A 22,289-nucleotide genomic window follows, 5' to 3' on the forward strand; every position below is an offset into this window, starting at 1 on the left:
AATTAACAGCTACTCGAGTGAGGTTTTACTAACAGCCCATTCGCTCATGGTATCGCATCCCATGCGGAGCACGGCCTCATGGTATCGCATCCCATGCGGAGCACGGCATGAGGATTCAAAAGGGAGATCTTGCCCAAGAGCCAAACCCGTGCCACACGAACGCATTCAAAGACCGCGATCCACTCCACGTGAAAAAGCGCATTTTAAAACCCCATGCCCAGATTCTGTGGCAGGGAGAACTTAGGATTCTATAAATAAATAATTTTGTACAGTCTTTATATTTAATTTTGTTTTGACGAAGCAGCAAAACCACAACTGCCAAAGCTATTTAAGTCACTGCAACACAAATATGCGCTTGGGCGGCGATCCTGCCGTCCAGCCCTGAAAGGTGAATCAATACTAATTTCAGCTTGTGGTACATTGAGCAATACTTTGGGAGCTTAGGAGGTCCGTTTGGAAAACAGCAACTAGTCTGTAACGAGACATTTCAGCTCCATGAGGCCCCAGGACATGCTGCGCTGGGTCTGGCAGCCCCGGGAGGGCTGCGGGTCGGGTCCCGAAAGCGCTGCCTCTTCGCTCCTGCTAAGCCCGGAGCTTTGTCGGAGCTTCAGGGTGATTAACTTTACGCTCTTTCACTGGGAAAAACGTTCAATAACCTACTGCTTTCTGCAGCGGTTTTAGTATGTCATAGCAGCTTGGATTCAGAAAGACATAAAGTTTATAAAAAAACCTTTGGTGCCATTATTAGAAGGGAATACCTCCCTGACCTTCTGTGCTTAATATTATCAACTGGTAGCACACAACCACCCCGCACAAGCTTCATCCTAAGCTTCATCCCTGTCGGATTCTGAGTCTTCAACTGGGTGCAGCCAATGAGTCAAAAAAATTCCACTGCAGTAAAGCAACAAGAAATGCTGTAAACAACTGTCAACTAATAAACAACCACCTATAATGTTGCAAACACAGAACTGACTTTGTACCTCCGATCCATGTTTTTTAATATTATTTTGGAGTATAAGAAGCATCTCATACTAAGCTTTGTGGAAGCCCAGTTAAAAAAACATAGCTTTGTTATTGCTGTCTAATATCACGTGAGCTAAAAAATACTTATGCCCAAGAGATTATGTGTCTGAGACTGCAATAACAAAAAAAAAAAAAAGGGGGGTGGGGGGCAGACTGGTAGTCCCACAGACCTTTCTATTTACTCTTATCTGAAAACTCCCGGGGGGTAGGGGGTGGGAGGAAAAGAAGGAAGAAGAAGAGGAGATGGAGCGCTGCTCGGCAGAAATAGCCGTGTGTTGTGGGAGGGGGTTGAGAGGAGTTGAACACTGCAGCCATTGACCGCAGGACCTCAACAAACATCTGCTCCCCACAAGGAAGATTTCCAATCTGAGCTTGGACTTCATTTATTTCACCACGTGTTTTGGGGAAACTTCCCTTTCCTTTCTAACCTGTTTACAAATTCACACAACAAAATCGATTTGCCTCCCTCCCCAAACAAACAAGTAAGTTGCCTTTTTTTCCTCTGTGTACTCATGAACTCCACTCTGAAGCTCAGCAAATAAACTCTCAGCTACATCTACTTTTAAACTGCTGATTTCTGTAGAAGAATGACAGATGGAAGAGATCTCTCCTGCTTCATTTTTGGCAACTCTGCAGTCAGGGAAGTCTGAATACACTAGATGTGTCATCATTCTTCATTAACCCGAACACCAGCTATGTATCTATTGCAAAGAGTGCAAAATATGAAGATGTCTCAAACAAATCTTGGAAAAGACATTTGACTTGGGAAAACCTGCTTCATTAAAATGTGTTCAGAGTCCTCAGTTCCTCCACAGAAGGACTCTATAGTCTAGATGACTTTAAACAATACACAGCATTTCCACATCCATCCTGATACTACACACAAGCCATTAGTACAAAACACCCTTAACGGCTTGAGCGCTGCCATTTGATAAAAAAAAACCCCCGAAACTATATATAGCAGGCACAATGTTAAATTATGAAACTGAACTCATTCATCTAGAAACTTGAAAAGATGCCCCTCACAGAAGACATTTTCAACAGGGATTCAAATCACTTTTAAAAGAGAATTCAAAATACATAGAGAAAATACTTCAACACCTCAAGCACAGTCAAGTTAATTTGCCATTTGTTGGCAGAGAACAGAGCAGGTGAAGAGCTGAGCTGGTCTTCTGGAAGCTGTACGAATCTATACTTTCACGGATACCGCTTGAAACTACAATACACTAGTAATTTATTATGATAAAATGTACCAACATTCAAAGCCTTACAGCTCAGACTTTATAAATGAGAGGGCTTTTCCATCCAGGAAAGTTAATCCAAATCAAGGTGAAGGTTGGAAACTCATGCACAATATTCCCAATTAACTCCCTACACAGTTTTACTTTGGAATAAGACTGTCCACTTGCAAAGTGGATTTAGCTAATTAGAAGCCAAATTGGCAGCGAAGGGAAATATTTAGGGATAATTCTCATATATAAGGGAACCTGTTTCTCAGATAAAGTTCAGCTTTGTCAAACAGAAGTAGATGACAAACCTCCATGGAGGAGATTTTTCTTGTAGTTATTCGCCCTAAAGCCAGTGGCCTGTTCTCCAAATAGTTAGTGTATTTTTCCTTTTTCCCACCTGGTAGGAGTGGTTTCATTTTGTAATTTTTGTTTCTTTAAAGGACACCCCTATGGTATTAAAAGGAATCAGGAAAGCAGAGGAACTAAACCTGTTCCTCCAACAACATAAACCCAACATTTTCCGTTGTAAAGCAGAAATTCCTATTTTGTGCTCTCCTGTTAAGAATTGGGTCTGCATTTGCAAAACAACCCAACAAAGAAGTGCCAGCTCCATTGAAATACTCTGTCATTCACAAACCCAGTGGAAGGCAAGTCAACTGTAGACCTAGCAGCAAAGCTCTAGGCTTACATTTAGGCAACAGTCTAATCAAAGCTTAACCTAGCACGTAACAGGCATCTGGTTTTTACAGAGGAGTTTACAGAATGTCTCTTTCGCCCCTTTAATGTCAGAACTGTCACCTCTGTGCCTCTGAAATGACTGTGTGATGGGTTTTCATTTTACACAGCCAGAAATTCATGGCACAAATGGGTAAGAGGTCGGGATTCAGAGCAAGTGACACTTGCTATCAGTCACGTGAAACACTAATGCAGAACAGAGGCAAAACCATGTCAATACTGGCAAAAGACCTACCTGGATGATGGCAGCTCAATTCTTGATGTCACCGCGAATGGCACTGAAGGACAAATGGACTAACCGTGATCCTGAAGCTACATAATATTCCTATAATCGGCTTGAAACGCACTGCCAGTCAACAGGCAGCAGATAGTAAACAGTTCGGAAAAGCTGTCCAAGCAATAATCAGGTTACTGTGAAAGAAATGACCAATATTCACAGCAAATAACGCAGCATAACCAATCTCACCATCCCTAACAAGCTCTCCAGATTTAACAGTACGAATGCTTACAGTCGCTTTCAACATTTCAAACCAAGAAACCACTCCCTCATATTCTTAATTGCCTCTCACAGCAAGACAGACCAGGATTTGGAGTCTCCATGAATTCTTAGTAGTAGAGAAATCATCAATTTTCTAACATTAAGTCTACAAGACTTATTGTATAAAATTACTAGCCAAACCAGAGTCCAATAATGAGATGATCTATTTGGAAATAATATTGTGCTTGGAGGAAAAAAAGAAACACCATTTTAATCTATAATACCCATAAATCACTTCATTTACAGGGTACAGCTTGGGGACTCAGGGCCAATCGCAGTGATAGGATTTGTCTTCTATTTGCACCATGTCAGCAGCTGCTCTCTTCACGTGAAAACAAAAAGCTGCCCAAGGACATTATAGCACTTTCACACCCTGAACCCCCCACATCCCAAAGAGTCTGCCTAGATCAGTTAGTTATAAGCACACAACATTTGCATTTCCCACCATTTCAGTATTGAAAGTGTTTAGCTGAAGATATGACAATGCTGACTGGTAGAGTAGCTCTTGTTTAACTTCAAACAAATCTAAAACATTTCTTTATTTGAAAAGGTGAAGTCAAATGCTCTAAGACTTCTTTCAAGAAAGGGATCATGCAGCAAAACCATGGGCATACAAGGTGAACACCAGTAAATACAGTCAAAAGTACACCCGCCTCTCCCTAGACGTGTTCCTACTGTTCAATTATACTGTGGTAGACATGGTTTGTTAAAGGATTTTCACATGCCTAAGGAGCCAAGTCTGGCAGTGATTTTTTTTTTTTTTAATTCAAATAAACACTTTATGGCTATATATACATAGTGCTTTTAAAGAAAAGATCCGATTGCACTGAATTACTGTATCAAGAAACAATCCTCTCCAAGGAAAAAGGTAACAGCCAAGCATGAGAATAGTCACAACAGGAAGAAGAGAAATTATATTCCAGATATGAGAGCAAATGACACTGCTTTCAAAGCATGCTAGGGGCTATGCAGAGCCCACTTATTGCAGATAAGAATTCAGATTGAATTTTGGAGGTCTAATCTGAAATACAGAGAGTCATAATACTCCTGGGGGTAAACAGCTCCAGAGAGCACCGGTGCTACAGGAGGAGGCTTCTTCTACCAAATTACCATCCCTCTTACTTGAATTCACATCCTCTGGTTGTGTATTAACACAACAATCTTGTATTATCTTAACCTCAGTCTATCATTTTACTTCCACAGAAGCACAGGTCACAAAGGGAACTCAAGAGTTCAAGCCCATTCTCTTGCTGGATCATAAAAATCACAGCATCACCGTATCACACAAAAGGTCACCCACTGGGACCTGATGCAAAACAAGGAAAAACAAAACAGGGAAACCAAACAAGGAAACAAAACAAACAGGGAAAATCCTTAAACAAAGAAGGAAAATCTTTGAAATCATCAGTCCATCCACTTAAGCGCTGTTAATTCATAATGATCTTGATTCTTATAGCTAGTTCTACATTTTCAATAAACTGTGCCATTTTATTTAAAAAAATACAACCTACGTTTGAATTTCTGAGTAAGAGCACAGATGTACCCAACGCTTTGCATGTTAAATATGTGGCTTTATAGTGGCTTAAATTTCACACGTGCCCACTATTTCAAGGGTAAATCTGTTCTGACATTGCTTATTGTTACAGGATCTAGAAAATACAGAGACACAGAGAGCGCCTAACATGCGAGTTCTGACAGCAAACAGGCTATCTGCAGAGAGGCTCAACAGACAGAAGAGGAAAAAAGAGGCCGATCAGTCATCAGTCAGACTCTTTTTAATCAGGTTGAAACACTTTGCTGCAGAGAGGGGGGTTCAATCTCTGCAATCCACATTCCCATCGCTCATGCTGCTTTCTTAATTAGCAGCAAGTGGACAACAGCTGTCAGTAGCCTGGAGGCCACAAAGTTATCAGCAAAAAAGGGGCACGAGTTAAGGAGAGAGACATGGGGGCAGCCACAGAACAGGTCTGTTAAATGCACGAGTGGTCGATACACGCAAGAGATCCGGCCGCAGCCGAAACGGCATACTGACACACGGCCCCGCAAAGTGACACCGAGAGGACACTCTTCCTGCCGGCCTTAGCCTGGTTGTTTTAACATATGACTAATTGCAATTCAATTTTTTTTTTAATTAGTATTCCCATAACAGGAAAATTTAAACTGAGAATAGAAGGAAATGGGAAGGCCATGCTAACGTCTCGATGGAAATACATTGGGGTCAACTCAAAGGCCGGGCACAATAAAGTCTTCAAGACTGTTCCTGAGGTTTTAAGCATAAAAGTTGAAGCACAGGAGGGGAGGGGAGGGGGAGATCTTTTACTTAAACAGAAGAGAGAAACTCTAGCAGAAGATACAAACTTGATGAGAGAAAACTATAAGCCATAACCTTAAACAGCACGAAAAACACCTCTACTCAGTCGTTATTATTTGTGTATTAAATCCTATGAGCCCAAGTCACCGGCCCAAGTCACCTTATTGTGCCACATATTAGACTAATGTGGATCAAAAAGAAGTTTCTGTCCTAAAGAGGTGATACCCTGATAAGCCATGTGCTTATCTGACCACACAACTCCCCGACTCTCTGGATGATCATGAGTCTCCAGATGATCAAGAGAGAAAGTAATCGCTTCCCTGTTAGTGACTGCTGTCACTTGTGGCAATGGGGGAACTCAATGCAACTGTAAGCAATGAAATGAAGTATTTAAATTCCCCCCTGCCCATTTGTTAATGAAAAGTTGCCATCACCCTAACTTCAACTTCTTCAAAAAAGCCAGGCTTCTTTCAAATTTGCCTTTAACCTATTCAGAAAGCATAGATTTGGAGCAATTTTCTGAGGCCTGTCTGGCAGGCTGCAGTTCTGACGGTTCTAAATATATACCGGCTTTCTGAGCTCGAACCTACACAAGGGAAGCTGGGCTGAAGATGGAAGCACTTCCCCGAGCTGCCAGTAGACTAGCAACACATTTAAAAATCCTCATCAAATTAAGTGCTTAATTACAACTCAGACTTTGAGACTCTGGAAATCAGGATAATCTTCTGGGAAGTTTATTAGTCTCCTGCAAAAGAAATTGCAACATATAAGCCAAAAAAAGCACAGAGCTTGGAGAGCATTAGCCCATCAAATCACACCTTGTACTAGATTCCTCACCCTAATTCCTGGAGAATATGAGGCGAGATCCGTAATTTAACTTCACATTCTTGAGCCTCAGTGAAAGATTAGGATCAACATAACCAGGACACTAAATAACGAACAGCAGTCTCATGTAAAAAGTTGAGAAATGTTTGTTGAGGAGAGTTGATGGAAAGGTAGCTGTGCATGGACCTTCTCACATTTGACTTGGTGAACGTACTAGAGGCAGGGCCACAAAGGGCACTGCTTGGAGAAGATCTCAACATAGCCATTCACACAGCCACCTAAATTTTGCCAGCAAATCATGGCTACAGCCTTGCCGGCTCGCTCCGTTCCTCTAGGTGGCATGCTCTGTGCACACAATATTACCTGCATCTTCCCACAAATGGAGAGATGCCACCACTACACAGCACTACATCTTCCACTCTCACGACATAATGAGATCTCAAATGCCTTAAAAACATGAACTAACAACCCACTCACCGGGTATACAGCTCCAGCGATAAACTGAAAAGCCCACAGAAGCTTACGGAGAAGTAGACATCATCTGACCAAGGTAACAAGTTAAATCATACCCATAAATGAAATAAGGGCAGAAGTTGTACTCACTATTCTCATCTCACTACAGACAGCACTTTTTGTCACCACCCATCATGAAGTCAAAAGTACAGATGCTTGCACAACACTCTGAAAACGTAAAGCTCTAGATACACACTAAGCCTTACACATTTTCCTTTTTGATTCATGAAATCATTGCATCAAAGGAAATTGAATCTTGTTCTCAAAATAAGCCAGAACATCCCATATTTCCCATTGCTACCACCCTTATGAGCCATGGCCTGAGAACCACGTCCAGCAGCAAGAAAAGCTCTACTGCTTGGGCAAGACGTGTATGTGTGCCTGTTTGCTGTAGCATACATACCACTACCTGTTGGCACATCCCTGTACATTTCCAGGACAACCCCACTGAATCAAAACTGTGTGACACAGGCTCTTAGACAGGACGCACTACAAACAATCTGAGTGTATACGTCAAAAAAACCTGCAAACTAAGAGAAACTAAGGGCAGTGAGAAGAAGAAATCATATCCTGGTATCAAAGACAACAAGGAACAATACAAAATGAAAAGCAATTCAAACGCAGAGCTCAAATGTAGAAGGAAGTAACTGAACTTGGGCTGGAAGTATCTCAGAAGCTGAGCTAGGAAACTATGACATTGGGTTCACTTGTACAACGCATCAGCTATAGGTGGAAGGGTTTTCCCCTTCAGCGGCTTATCTCTGCACGCTCAGCTTCCAGACAGGTTCACATCTGGAGCACAGTAGTTGTTGACTACTCTTTTTTTTTGTGAGCCAAAGGTCAGGAGTTCTACTGCTACAGCCACCCGAAAGCAGGTAGAGCCCAGCGGAGCCCTGAGCCTCCTCTGCTGCTCACAGCTGGCTATGATCAGACTTGTTTGGATCAAAATAATTATTTTCGCAGAAAATATCAACTACAGAAATTAAATGAAATGTCCATTAATTCAAAACGAACTTTTTGGTGGAAAGCTATGGAAATCTATGTATCGGTCTCGACAAAAGTCAGCTCTGTGATTAACAACAGAGATAGGCTATCCCAAAAAAGCTCCAACTTACTGATTAGGAAACTCAAGACAGGGAGAAGACTGCATTTCAAGCATCTGCCCTGTCTAATACAGGCCTTGGTAGAATTCCAGTCTATGTAAAACTGGTGCTACAATGCTTGGAAATGCTAAAAGCCAAGGAACGGGTTGAGATGCCTACTTACAGAGACAGAAACTGCTACATCAACTCAACATGGGATAAATCAAATAAAGTTGTACCCTGGAGCAAGAGTCTGGGGAGTGTCCAGACAAGCCTTTACAAATATTAACTAGCCTGAAATTAAATACCTCTCGGTAAACTATCCTACAGACTTTGATACCATAAATACCAGAAACTTTTTCCAATATAAAATTCCGAGCAAGTGAAACTATGAAAGCGGTTCTCGATACAGCTTAATCACACTTTGGTGCTGACGATTTAAACTTGTGCTGCTTCCTACTGATATTAAGGCTTTCACAAGATTTTTCATATGGCTTACTCATAACGAACAGCTGCTCTGGCAACTGCTGGAGTCAGCATGTACTTCCTGCCTTGAAAAAGAGTCATCAATATATCTCAGTATAGAAAATCACACTCTCTTCAAAACAATTCACGATAGGGTTAGATATCAACTGGCGACACGCCACCGACACTCCCTTAAACAATGGTTACACCCTCTATACAGCTAAAAATGAAATAGCTGAAAGGGAAGAGGTTTTATACAAGTTCCCAGGACACAACACATCTAAGAAGCACTGGCCTGGGAGTGACATTGTTCTACTAAAAGAATAAATATCTCAGTACAAATCACATTTCCTTTACCACCTTCCTAGACTCGCACAAGAAGAAAATCCATCTGAGCTTTCCTTTTACACTTCTGGTACTCTCTAACAGACCACAATCCCAGCATTTTATAAAACTGTTAAATAAATTAGAAGTACTGCCGATTATGATTTACCCTCTGGTTAACATGGCTTGTAGCACCAGTGAGACCATTTGCCAGCTAAGGAGAGGTCTGAAACTCTTTCAATGTTGACTTTATGCTGAATACAAGTGTTGAGTGATCTGCCTGTACAGTGAGTCCTCAGCCACAGAGATCTCCTCGAGTGGCAATGCTGCTTACAATGCCGCTACAGTGAGACAGGGTGTCAAGACAAACATCATTGTATTCATTGCATCTGTTGATTAACCAGCCCAAGAACAGCCTTTTTTTCAATCACAGGCTTTATAAGAGAGTACTGAAATGTTACTGTAAGTGCTGAGATGGATGAGTCAACAGACAAAATACAAAAGCGTCTGTAAGGAGACTCTCGCTGGAGTAACTTGATAAGCTGCACAGCCACACGAAATGATGGTCTTCATTGACACAGCTTGCTCATATAGTCTGGAACTTGGTTTTACGTTTCAGTCTTGTTTTTTGCAAGCTTTCCAGTCAATGCTGGGCAAAACCACATGCCCTGTTACCTTTGCAAAGGTGAAAGATGGGTAAAGACGCGTAATCAATCAGAAAATAGCTTAAAAAGTTGTATTAGATACTAACCCTTCTCATTTGGGGAGTTTACGATGACTCTCCTCTGTATTTTGGAAGCTTCCCTTGACCTTGTGGAGCAAAAGACCTTTCAAATCACCGGGTAAATATAACACTGGGGGCTCGGGGGTCAGACCGACGCAGAAAGCACTGGCTGCACACCACCAGCAAGCCTCTCCTTCCATTCTTACTTGCCTGACATGATGCCTGCGATGCCACGTACGGTCAGTAGTTTCAGGTTACTGAAAGAATGACATTTTAAACCTGGTATCTCTCTCATCCAAAACCATCTGCAATTTATCTTTTAAGGCTGAGATTATTCATTCTAGGGGAACTATCCAGTAACCACTTTTTATCTCCGGTCTAGGTCCTCACACTTGCAGCTAGTCAAGAGCTCAGTCTGGCAAAGGTTTTGGTTCCCTCCACTCTCACCAGAGGCCATGGTAACACAGAAGTCTCCCACAGGACAGGCTTTAAAATACATTTGATGGCAACTCCATGACAAAATCCAGGTCTGCGCTAAGGAAACTGGCAACCATTTACCAGCTGATACTTCACGTAGCCAAGGTACATAGGCACAACACAAGGCTTCAAGTTATGAATCTCCTTTACGGGGCTACGCCTCCGTTCTTTACGTCTTCTTGCACAGGGAACTACTGCGTGTGGTTTTGCCCCGCCATGATTTTTTGAAGTAGGATAAAAACTAAGCAAAACCAGAATGCACAATAGCAAAAAGGGCTGCAGTGTTTCCCCCAAAAAACACACAAGCAGAAAGTGGTCAGCACTGACTTTTGGCTCTTCAGCACACTTGCTCACTAGCCTGGCTGCTCTTCTGTTCAATACTTGTCACAGTCAAGTGTGAAACTCCAGAGAAGCATGAGTCAATACCCTACGTTCTGCAAGTCCTTCTACTTATTACAGCTCATCCTTTTGCTACAGCCCTGCCTCTTCCAGCAAAGCATTTCCTGTCGACTGTTCATTTGCCACAAAAGTGGTTTGCTCCATTCACTTGCCCGTACTATGTATCATCATGAAATTAATTTATATCTCCATCTCCCAAAGCAGATATCCCTATTCTGCAGGGGCTTCAAAATAAGACATGCCCTTCATTTGCAATTAGCCTGCAAAAAAACCCAAAATCCAGGCAGATAAGTTTCACCCAGAAGCCAAGGCAATTACTGCAAAACTTGCAGTTTGCACCAGTAAACACAGCAATGTAATAATTCTGGTTTAGCTAATTTTCAGTTTTGAGGATGGTGTAAAACCAAAACCAAAACCAAACAAAACTCAACTGGATTTCTCCTGACAAGCAAATTGTTGAACTGGCCAAAAATCATATTTTAGCCACTGCAAAAGAGAAATTCTGGAGATTCTTCAGCTGATTTGATTCAGGATAAAAAGTATTTTACATTTGTACAAGTGAGAATATTTTGGGAAAAGAGAGATGTTTTAAATTCCCTCTAGTTCATTTAATAAAATCTAAATATCATAGCTTAAAATAATCCTCATAGAAAAGCAGGCCAGACCTTCCTACCCAATACAAGATAACCACGTACTGCCTCAAAACTCCTCTACACCCTCTCCTTGGGTAAAGTAGCGGGGATGGAGAAAAAGAAACCATTTACACAGAAGAGCAGAAACCTCTCTACCCAGACCCATTTGTTTTACTCTGCAAGTATTGACAGATGAGTAATGAAAACTCTGCTGCAGACACAGGCTCTTCTTCAAGGCAGCATCAGTTAATAAACCACAACCACAGCTGCAAAAATATTAAGGAATTTAACTAAATGACTCTGTCAAGGGCACAGGGTTGCAGAAGGAGCCGGGTTTTGTGCTTTGTTATCATCCCAAAGGTGAAGTTCATAGTGTGCAGCATCAACACAAACCACTGTTACTTCTCTGGATACAACAGCTTTGAATAACAATTTCATTAAATGTATACTACTGAGTACCAATACTTCTAGCATGATTTTTTTTCTCCGTCATGATAATACTTGAAACTTAGTATACTATGCAGCCAAAGCTTTTAGATGTGAAGCACCTCATCTGAGAAGTACTAAATGATAAAAACAAACGAAAATAATAGTAACAATAAACCCCCAGCCTGTTAGCTCTCCCCATAGAACAAGCCACAGCACTGGTAACGTTGCCAAGAATGGTGTTTTGCATGAGGTACCAACTTTGGATGCCTGACTCCGATCAGGACCTGGACCAACAGCCATGGGAACAGCACATGCACACTGGGAATTATTTCAGAATCAATTATGCTTGCACTTGATGGGGAATTTTTTTTTTTAATATTGATAGTGGAGCTCCAACAGACTGGAGGACCACTGGCTATAACCTCAGATGCTATTATTTATACCAGCCCTAAGTACTTACCAAACTTGAGAAGTATCAAAACAATGACATAAGCGATCAACAACCTTCCAACATAATTTCTGTTGTTACTCACTCTTACACACCTTGTTGCTACAGACTTTCAGGATCCATAGAAAAACTCACCTGCCCAGCTGCCAGAAATAATCCCTCAGGCATTTCCTTAGTTTTTCCTTCTCTATCATGTCAACCCCAGCCAGAACAAAAAGCATAAAATACACATTCAGGTGGTAGCCCTGAACACAGATAATTGTGGTCAACTGCCAGGTGAGCATTTTTTCCTTACGCACATAGCAAAAAGCAACAATTCCAACAACCCCAGGCAACGACGCGGGTTACGCTGATGTCTGGTCCGAACGATGGTTTTCATCCCTTGGACCCTGGCGCTCCCCAGGCTGCCAGCCAAATGGAAGCTCAGAGAAGTTCTCCTGTGGATCACTTGCGGTATACCTGATGTCTCCAGGGAGCCCTAGAAGTATTTCAGTGAAACGTACACCTCAGATTTGAGGTCTAATGAACAAGGCTGTAATTCAGGATAAAACCTAAGAGTAAGAGCTGCCAATGCATATTTAAAGAATTTATACAAGCGCTTTCACCCGAGACAGACAGGAGCAAAACCATCTTTGTTTAAAGACTACCTGGAAATATACATAGACAGTAATGAGAACCAAATTCGCTCTTTGCATGGTTTTTAGGGGTTCGTTTGCCCTGCCATTTTTACCAGGATATTTAGGCTTTTAACAGCAACCCACCCATTCATTGCCCTCGATTAACTCCTCTGAGCTGTCCCCAGAAGACACACATATTTGCTTTTTTCCAAAGGATCTTGCTTTTCCTTGACATTCTGTGTTCCAGGCCAACCAGTTCACAATTCAAGTAGTCTTTGTTCTAGCAGCAAAGGAAAAAAAAAAAAATTTATCAGTGTTTTTACCTTTCAGCCTAATGCCAAATCATCAGCTGATGGAACGCGATACCTCACGTCTCCCTGGGCCGAGCAGCACAAGGGAGAGCAAAGAAATTCAACTTTAAAAGGTCTAGTGTCTGTTTCATCTTTGGGAACTAACAGCAAATTAGATTAAAATGCTGCCAGCTCACAGCCCCGCCACCAGCAGCTGGGTTAATGTTAAGTGAGCTCTTGCAGGCATCCCCTCTGTGGTACGTAAGGGTCTTTGGTTAGTTCTCTCAGCAGTGATTGTATGTGAGATGGGATTTTTTCGGAGGCAACGGGTCTTTCTCCTGACCCTGTTTTCCTCCCCGGAGAGTCAGGCAGTCTGAGGGGTGAACACTATGGCCAAAAAGCACGTTTGCTTTAGTGCTGCAAGAAACAGGCGTGCCAAAGCGAGAGGGGCAGTGAAGATAACTATAGTATCAAGCAATATCTAAAATCTCTTTGAACAGCTTCCCAACAGGACAGAAAGCTGGCCAAGGCTGGGATTCATCTCCCCCAAACTTAGCTGGGTAAATGGTAGGCATTAGGGTCTACACCAGTCATGGTCATCACAGGCTTTTCCTACAGTCTCTGCTGAAAGATGGGCATTTCCAAACCAATATAACCAGTATTAAATCCTTTTGACAACTGCTGGAATCCACAAGGGACTAGAAATTTTTAGAACAAAAATTATACATAAATAAAAAATATTTTAGATTTTGTTTACACAAAATTGTATGTATTTCAGTATAGGTGCAGCTTCACAAAACTGACTAATTCCGAGCAACGATATTCTAAAATCACCATAAATCCCTTTTATGAATTTATCTTACCTTCATAAATTTAGAGCTTAAATGACACAATCAGTTTTTTTACTAATACAAGTGTGCCGGTGCAAGGAGTTTAGTGGAGAAATGAAGACTAGTTTCTAGGCAATAAAGAATTTATCTGTTCATTCTTAGACCTTGCCTATACATGAAGGTTGCGTCAACTAATCCAGCTGAGCTTAAACTAGAGTAGCTCCCCGCACAATTTTCTCGTATTTTTTCAAAATACAGTCAGATTTACCTCATGCTGTGAATTTTACAGAGCTAGATAAACTAATATGAGACAAGTTTAGACTGACAAAATGCCTATGCAACTTAATAAGCATAAGATCGCAACCTTAGTTAAATTATCAAATAGCAAACTACATCATCCAAGTCTTATTTTTTTTTTTAAAAAGTATTTTTCTGTGAGCAGCAAAACTAGAGAAACTCCATCTATTCTTCTTCCAACGCATGAAACCCACATCTCCCTTGGGACCCCTCTGAACAAGAAGCACCATGTGTGTTTGTGGTTTTGAAATGACATGTGTACCAGTTGGCACTGGCTGGCCAAACGGACTATGGGACAGCTCCATCTTCCCTTTTGCCATAATGAAGGCACTATTTGTGGTCTCTTTGTTCTGGTCAGTCTTCTTCAGCAACTGTGAAGAAATTTAAATAAATTTCTAATATTGATTCCTCTACAAAGGTTGACTGAAATTGGCCAGTAGGTCCAAGAGTTCTAACAGAGGGTGGATGAATCATCACTATTTCCTTAGGAAAAGATGCTACAGATTAAGTAAGAGAGGTACAGACATGAGAAGCGAGCTTACCTCTGCGCAGATGCACCAAGTTATGTGTCAAGACTTAGTGGCTCTTCTTTGAAGTGATACTGTACACCCGAATGTCGCAAAATTGGCCATATTTGAGAGAGCCAGCTCATTATAAACAATGTACTTTAAATACCACTTCTTATAATCATTAGAACATTTTAAGGGGGTGGTTCCACAACTTTCCAAAGTGTCTCTTGTGTAAACTATGATGACCAGACTGACAGAGCAGGAGACAGAAGTGCCGTTTCCAGTGACAAAGAGCAAACAGCTATTCACAGAGCAAACAGAAAAACTAATCTGAAAACAGAGAAACTCCCCACCTTAGTTTCTGTCCGTTATGTTCACCTAGATATTGCTCATAAAGATACAAGATTATTAAAAAAAAAAAAAAAAATGTCATGTGACTTTCAGATGTCTTTTTGGGTACAGTAAACTTCTCCCACATAGTAGCCCTGGAGAAGCAATTCCAAGCAATAAAAGAGTAAACTCAATCCCTGCACCACTCCTACCATGCTCCATCAAAAACCTGGCATCAGACTTAATATATGATTTCATGTGACCTTTGCAAGGATATTTATACAGACAAACCACCTCCAGCACAAACCAGTGCTCTACATTTTCTCTAAGTCCCTGCAAATTCATAGGTGAGCTCAAACTAAATCTGTTGGCAGACCATCCTAGTTACTCCAACTTATTATTTGTGTATATAATTCAGTTTAAAGTTTCTTCTAATTAGAAAATAATAAAATATAGACTTAAAAAAATAAGATGGAAAAAAACCCTGGGATATTTAATTTCTTGTTGCAGCACACATCACTCCCAATAATGAAATGCAACGTTGCATTATTAAGCAAAAAGTGGATGGGAACCATCCACACTTTACCTCCCCATACTCAAACTGACAAACTATAACTATATATAGTTAGAGCACAAAATGAAAGGATAATATATCACCCAAGGAAATCTGCGTTTTAAACAGTATTGTGCTGCTAAGCGAAGCCCACCATCGGATGGATTCACAGGGCACTGCTATCTACAACTGGCTGGAACGTACTATACCACCAGAACTAAAATATTGATTTCCCTGGGTGCCCTTTATTACGTGACATTTGGTTCATAAAGGAAACTTTCCAAATATGGAATTAATTCCTGAGGCTATTTTACCACCTCTTGGGCAGTACGGACAGGACGGATTGGTAGACTGAGAAGTACAATAAAACCATCAAAAGGTAGGGGATAAAACAACCATGTTGTACATTGTGAACACACTCCTTCACTCATTTTGCTCCCATTTTAATTATTAAAGACTACCTATAAACTATGGTTTAACAGATACAGAACCACATATTCAGTCCCTTGGTAAAATTCTATCAAGGTTTAAACAACCAACCAAGTTGCAGCATCTGCTTACTCCAACTTTGCCAGCTATGGGTAACTGTTCTTTGATTTTAACTTCTATTTTTTTCCTTTCTTTCCAGAAGCCTAAAAAGAAAATTCTTATCTATTTTCTTTCAAAACCCAAGGTTTTTGTACATGTGAGGGATGAAATTAAAGATCTTGTTTAGAATATAAATGCGACTGGTTCAGTGAATATGTTAACTACTCAACAAAGGGCATCCCCACATGAAGCCTTCAGAGAGAAAGAATGAGAGCACAAGAGTGCAAGCAAGCTTTAACCTTTCTCCCTCAGCAGCATAATGAATTGGTATTTCCTTAGAGGCACTGATGGCCACACCGAGATGTTAACCTGAATCACAAATGCACAGTATTTTCATGACACCAGAAAAGCTCTACACAAAGCAGCAGAGAGCATCACCCAGGTAAAGTAAGATAATGCACATCATGCATTTGCTTAATTCAAAGAGCCTCAGCCCCATAATTAAGAAATCTCTTCTTCGGGTGCCACCCATGCTCAATCGACCCTCTCAGTGGTATGAAAGGGGAACAAAAAAAAAAAAAGATAGAAATGTGAAACCAACATGCTAGCCAAACCTTAGAATCTCCACACAGCTCTTGTCAATTCTCAAATCTTTTCGATTACTTTCCCAATTATAATAAAATAGAAAAAAAGTGCAGGAGAACCAAGTCTCCCAAACACCCTCGATACTGTATCTCCCACAACACTAAGTGAACACTCCGATACAGAACATCTTTTTCTTGCACCTGTTTCTATTCACTTCTTCCTTGCTCCCAACATGAAAACATCTTACAAACTCCAGAGAAGGTGAGCTATGGTAGCAACTAAAACAGCAAACAGATCATCAAGAGGCTGTTTCAAAGCTGAAGAGCTTTAACTGAAGTATGTAACGCAAATAAAAATAGACAACAATCTGATCCATCAACTTTCTCAGGCTGCTTCACATAGTATGTAGGGACATTGTTTCTCTCTTGCATATATGAAATTGTTTCCTCTATCAGCATCAATGTCACACACCACAAGAAGAGATCGGAAATGTATTTTTAAGAGTGGATGCTACGGGTCAGGTAATGTAGCTGTAAATTTGTCAGGCTGCAGTAACGTGAATAGCAGAACGGCAGAGCATTCCTTTGGCAGCATGTCCCAACCTGCAGGATTCCTGCAACTTTTCCGGATTGCTGAAATTCATCTTCTGTCTCTTTGCCTTGGAACAGACTCCTGTGAAAGCTGCCGGGAGCCTCCTCCTTGCCCGCTTTCCCTTTTTGTCATCCGTCTGTCTTTTCCTATCTGCTCTACTTGCGCGCAACTTAGCCCACCATTTCCTTCTCCTCTAACATCCAGGGCTTGCGCATCCTCCCTCTCGTTTCTGGTCTTTCCAGCCATTCCACTAACATCTCCACTTGTGATGTCTTTTTCCTTCTCTGGCCACCTTTTTATACACCTTGGAGTTCTGCGGCTGCAAATTTGAACTTGCAATGGTGAATAAATCTAGTTTTCCTCCAAAGCTCTCCCTTTTCCTCTAATCTCTACCGAAGCACTGAGAATGACACACTGTTCTCTTTTACCATCCCCTCATCCCATTATGTTCTACAGCATTTCTTAACTGTAAAGCACGAAAGCCAAGCTTTGGTTATTTAGACAAAACTGACAAATAACAAAGATAATATTCTTGCAATAGCTATGTGATTTTAATACTCCTTCCATACTACTTCCATGACAATGGCCAAACCCTATAGTTTGCTAACATCAATAAAGAAAAAGACAGGTGTAATGCCAAAGCAGAATTTCTCAAATATAAGCACTTCCAGTACAATACATTTTCAATTGTTTTCAGAGAGAAAAGCCTATTCCGCCACAAATTTGAGAAGCTGAAGGATCCCTCTCCACACACAGGTTTTTCTCCAGATAATGTAAAATCTCCCCACGAACAATACAGACTGGAAGGATTCATTTGACTGCTAAGCGACAGTACACAGGTCAATAGCTTTGCAAACCAGCAGAACACCCCAAAGCTCCAGATCTCTGGTTTCAGCAGAAAAATGCTGGGATGATTTGCCTTGGAAAATGGAACAAGTTTTATCCTCTACATGTATCCAAACTATGCAAAATGATGGGTGTGGTGTGGAGCAGGGGAGAGGAAGGCAGCTATTAAATCACCTTACCTGTAGCTCTGACATGTAATTTGTTGTTTTTAATGAACTACATAGTTTCTGGAGTTTTATCTGGCACAAAGACAGGAGATGCTCTCTATCATCTTACTGTTGTTGAGGTACAGGGATCTTCCAAATTTGATGCTTTGGTAACAAACAATTCCAGCTGCCACCTCTCAGTAGCCCAACTGAGGACTATTTAGACATAGTCCTATAAAACACGTAATGATTGAGTGCTTAAATTAAATCTGATTAACCAGCAAATGCCTCTGCCAGGGAAAGGTGTAACATCTCCCTAGGTTTTTTTTAAATAAAGTCTAGAAAGTTAACACTTGACGTTCCTCCACTTGCAGTTAGGATGTTGTAAGCTTCTGAACTGAAAGCTTTCCTTTCAAAGGATTTGTAAGTCAACAGCAAAGCTCATTTTGCCAATTCTACCCACAGGCTTTCAACTTCTGAATAAATAAGGCATTAATGTACATATTTTTAGAAAGACCCATACCTTTGCATCAGAGCCTATCTGCACTCACAGAGTTATCAGACTATCAGCTGAGGTATCAACCGCAATTCAAAACTTCCAGAAAGATGAACAAAACCCCGAGGAAACCTGAAAAGCAGTCACAGATTGACTCCCTTCCCTAGAAACAAATGCCCAGGTTTCTTCCACTCATGCAATACATCATTGCAACAAGTAAAGCTATGCTGACAGCCTACAGGTCCCTTACAAATAGGAAACGTTCTCTGCAAGCAAAGCAACAGGACTAGATGAGGGATATTTGTGCTATGAACTTGTCTGACAGTGAACTTCCACTCATCTCTCTGCTTGCCAGGAGGTTAGCAAGAGCCAGTAAGAGTTACCACCACGTAAAAATCACACCAATAGATATATTTAGTCATTGCGGTTCAAGGAAAACGATTGCTTGCACTGAAATTAAATTTAGCAATTGTTTCCAGTTTCTGCTTTTTCACTGACTAAGGCACAACCCAGCTGCTTCACATTCCAGTAGACTTCAGCTGTCTTTTTTTCTCCACTCCTTGTCCACTTCCTTTTTACAACTGCTATGACCATCTCAATCTTGCAGCAGTTATCCCGCAGGCTACATTTCTGAACACTCCAGTCTTGAAGCTATGCATCAGAACACCTGTCAAGCCTACGCCGACTTATGAAAAATGCACAATTCTGCTCTTTGTGCCATTTTGTAGGAAATACTAAATAGTAATCATCTTGTATCTGTATTTTGCCTCTACACAAAACCCGACTGAATTGCTGATGCTTTTTAAACGAGTTACAACAAAACACACATGCAACGTCGCTATCTGAGCAGCGTAGAATAGGAAACACAGTAGGTGCTAAAAGCCCAAGTAAGGAAGAATTGGAACTGAATTGCCTTTACGGTTGTGAAGCGAGTCTTTAGAAGAGTTTAATTTTCAGATTCCAGGACAAGACATTTGACAGAGAAGTTTTACTTCATTTGAAAACCACCAGCAGAGCTGCACTTACACTGGTCAACTGCAAAAGTTCTTACTTGAAAGCCCTCACTTATACTGAAGAACATGGTACAGTGGTGAATGCACAACTGAACTGAGAAACAGTTCTGCCTAGTAACTCACCTAAGCATACCTTAGACAAAGAGGAATGGCAGAAAACTGTACAGGTATAAAAAAAGATGTGGGCTAATTGCCATAGAATGATCCAAGAGATGATGACAGTTCATAATATACCCTCCCAAAAATAAGACCCCTGGGAAGCTTCACGTTATTACAAAAACATTCACAGATGCTCAATTCAAAATCACGTAAATTGGTGTGGAAGACTGAACAAACACCAAGTTCCTATAAAGATGGGAATAATCTGGCTTCCTGAATCGTTTCTTCTATGGTGCCATTTTCCTTAAGAACAGAGTTCTCCTGGGATTATCCTTAGATGTTTATACCATCAAAGGATGAGACTTCAGAGATTAATTTGCTATCAGGCAAATGCTTATGAGTAAAAGGTGAAGACAACAGCATTTTCATTCTGCTGGGAATAAATACATCCAGTTGAGTCCTGGGCAGAACAGAGATAACTGCCTGCACTCCAGGTAGCTAACACTTGAAACAGTTATCTCAAACAACCTTTAGCAGACAGCTATTGAAAAAGCAAGCTTACAAGGGATAAGAAAACTCTGCCAAGAAATTACAAGATTAAGATTGAAAACATCAAGTAGAATAAACCTTCAAAGTATGGCACCCATATGTTCTTTGGTTTTAATAAAAGACATTCTTGAATGGACCTCCTTCATGGAAGAGCTTTTGTTTTAGACCTGATGGTGTCTGACTCTCCCTTATTCTCCCTGAATGATGCAGAATAGTTCAACTCCCTGGAGCACATAATCCGTCAGGTAAATAAATACAGGAATTCATGTATTGCCATGGCAACAGGAGACCCAAGCAGAATCTGCGACCTTCTCCACTCTTTCTTGGCATCCCTATTTTGGATTTTAGATCAAAACTATAAGACTAACTAGGGTGGAAGCAAATATTTTCTGAAAGTAAAGACAGAAAGTCACAGTTCTAAAGTAAAGAAAAAACAGCGTTTTATGTCATTCCTTCTCTTCAAGTCAACACGGGTTCTGCTTTGAAAAAGTAATTTGGAAGTCTCTTGGCTGGAGCCTCACAAAACAGGGAGTCTAATACTAGTGAAAACAAAATATACCGTCTTATTCTACATTACCAGATGGCGCCCCTTCACTCCAAACCAGTGCTCTGAATTGCTCTACAGTGACCCTTCTGTTGATTAAACAGCAGTACTGAGAGGCTCCAGAGGGAGCCTTGTCTGCTCTTTTTGGTGGACAGGACGGTAGCTGTTATCTGTAATCATTTCTTATTGTTTTTCATTTAAGTGCCAACAAGGTGTTTCATTTAAGGACCCAGGGAGGTGATGTACCTAAGATCTCTAGGGATCTAACCCTATAAGGTAACACTTTTATTTTCCCAGCAGCCTGACTAGACAGACATAAGAGTCAAACCAAAGCCCAAGCCAACTCCCAAGTTTGTCAAGATGGCTTGTTATCAGGCAACAGCCTATTTTATTTACAACATAATGGGTTTTGCATGTATTTCCGTTCCCATAAGAAATAAACAAATTCAAATGTACGCAAATACGCAGACCTTGGACCTCACAGCATTTGTTTCGTGACTATCCTTTGTTCTGCTACTGTATACATTTTGACAAATATCCCAGAATTACTGTGGTATTACAGACAGTGTTTATTCGGTGACGCTATTAACCGAACTGTTTGTGTCAATCAGAAGTTCAAACACTCAGAAACATCGATCAAGACTGTACTGCATTGAAACAGCTGGCTTCCAGCCCTCCTTCCCTCCCCTTCCCCGTCTCTTCTCCAGTTTATATTTGGCCTGGATTTTTTTTTTTTAAATACCCTTCTTAAAGAAATCAAAGTACAAGCAGTTGAAAGAGGACAGTTTCCCAGATTTACAGTTTCTCTTGTTCAGCAAATCATCACTACGATGCACACCCACTAGAAAGAACGCCTCCGCAACAAGGCGTCACCCATTGCACCTTCAAAACTGTACATTTACAGCACTGACCTGGGGACGGATCCTGCATGATGTCTTGAGTTCTTCAATGGGAGTTCAGTGTGTTGCAAGGTCGGGTCTCTAGGTTGCGCAGCGTATGATTTTTGTATGGTATTTTTGGCCTTTCTGTTCTATTGTTTATGGAACCGCACTGCGTTTGTGTGTGTCTACAGAGTCATCTTCCCATGTTTGAACTCTTCACGCTGCTTCGCTGGTGTGGAGTTATATTTACTATTCTCACAGGGTTATTTACTGCACGCGAATAAACAAAACGTGATCACTTATTTATACATCTGTAATTACTGTCTACAGCGCTATCAGCAGTTACTAAAATCCCAAGCCGAATTCACCTCTAGCATAAACAAATGGCAATTATTTTAGAGCTGCCCCCGGGTCTGTACATGCTGCTAATA

General features: G+C 41.0%; 1 protein-coding gene across 1 annotated transcript in view; it reads right to left on the reverse strand.

Moving 5' to 3' along the window:
* The window catches only part of RAPGEF1 (Rap guanine nucleotide exchange factor (GEF) 1), an 84,947-nt gene extending 62,864 nt beyond the window's left edge, over nucleotides 1–22,083 (reverse strand). Inside the window, exon 1 of the mRNA XM_009892230.1 lies at nucleotides 21,889–22,083. Within this exon, the coding sequence (XP_009890532.1) occupies nucleotides 21,889–21,907 (19 nt within the window). The 5' untranslated portion in view covers nucleotides 21,908–22,083. The remainder of the gene's footprint in view (nucleotides 1–21,888) is intronic.
* Between the last annotated feature and the right edge of the window lie 206 nt (nucleotides 22,084–22,289).

Source organism: Charadrius vociferus, unplaced genomic scaffold (genome assembly GCF_000708025.1).
Source record: "Charadrius vociferus isolate BGI_N301 unplaced genomic scaffold, ASM70802v2 scaffold549, whole genome shotgun sequence".
Classification (NCBI taxonomy): domain Eukaryota; kingdom Metazoa; phylum Chordata; class Aves; order Charadriiformes; family Charadriidae; genus Charadrius; species Charadrius vociferus.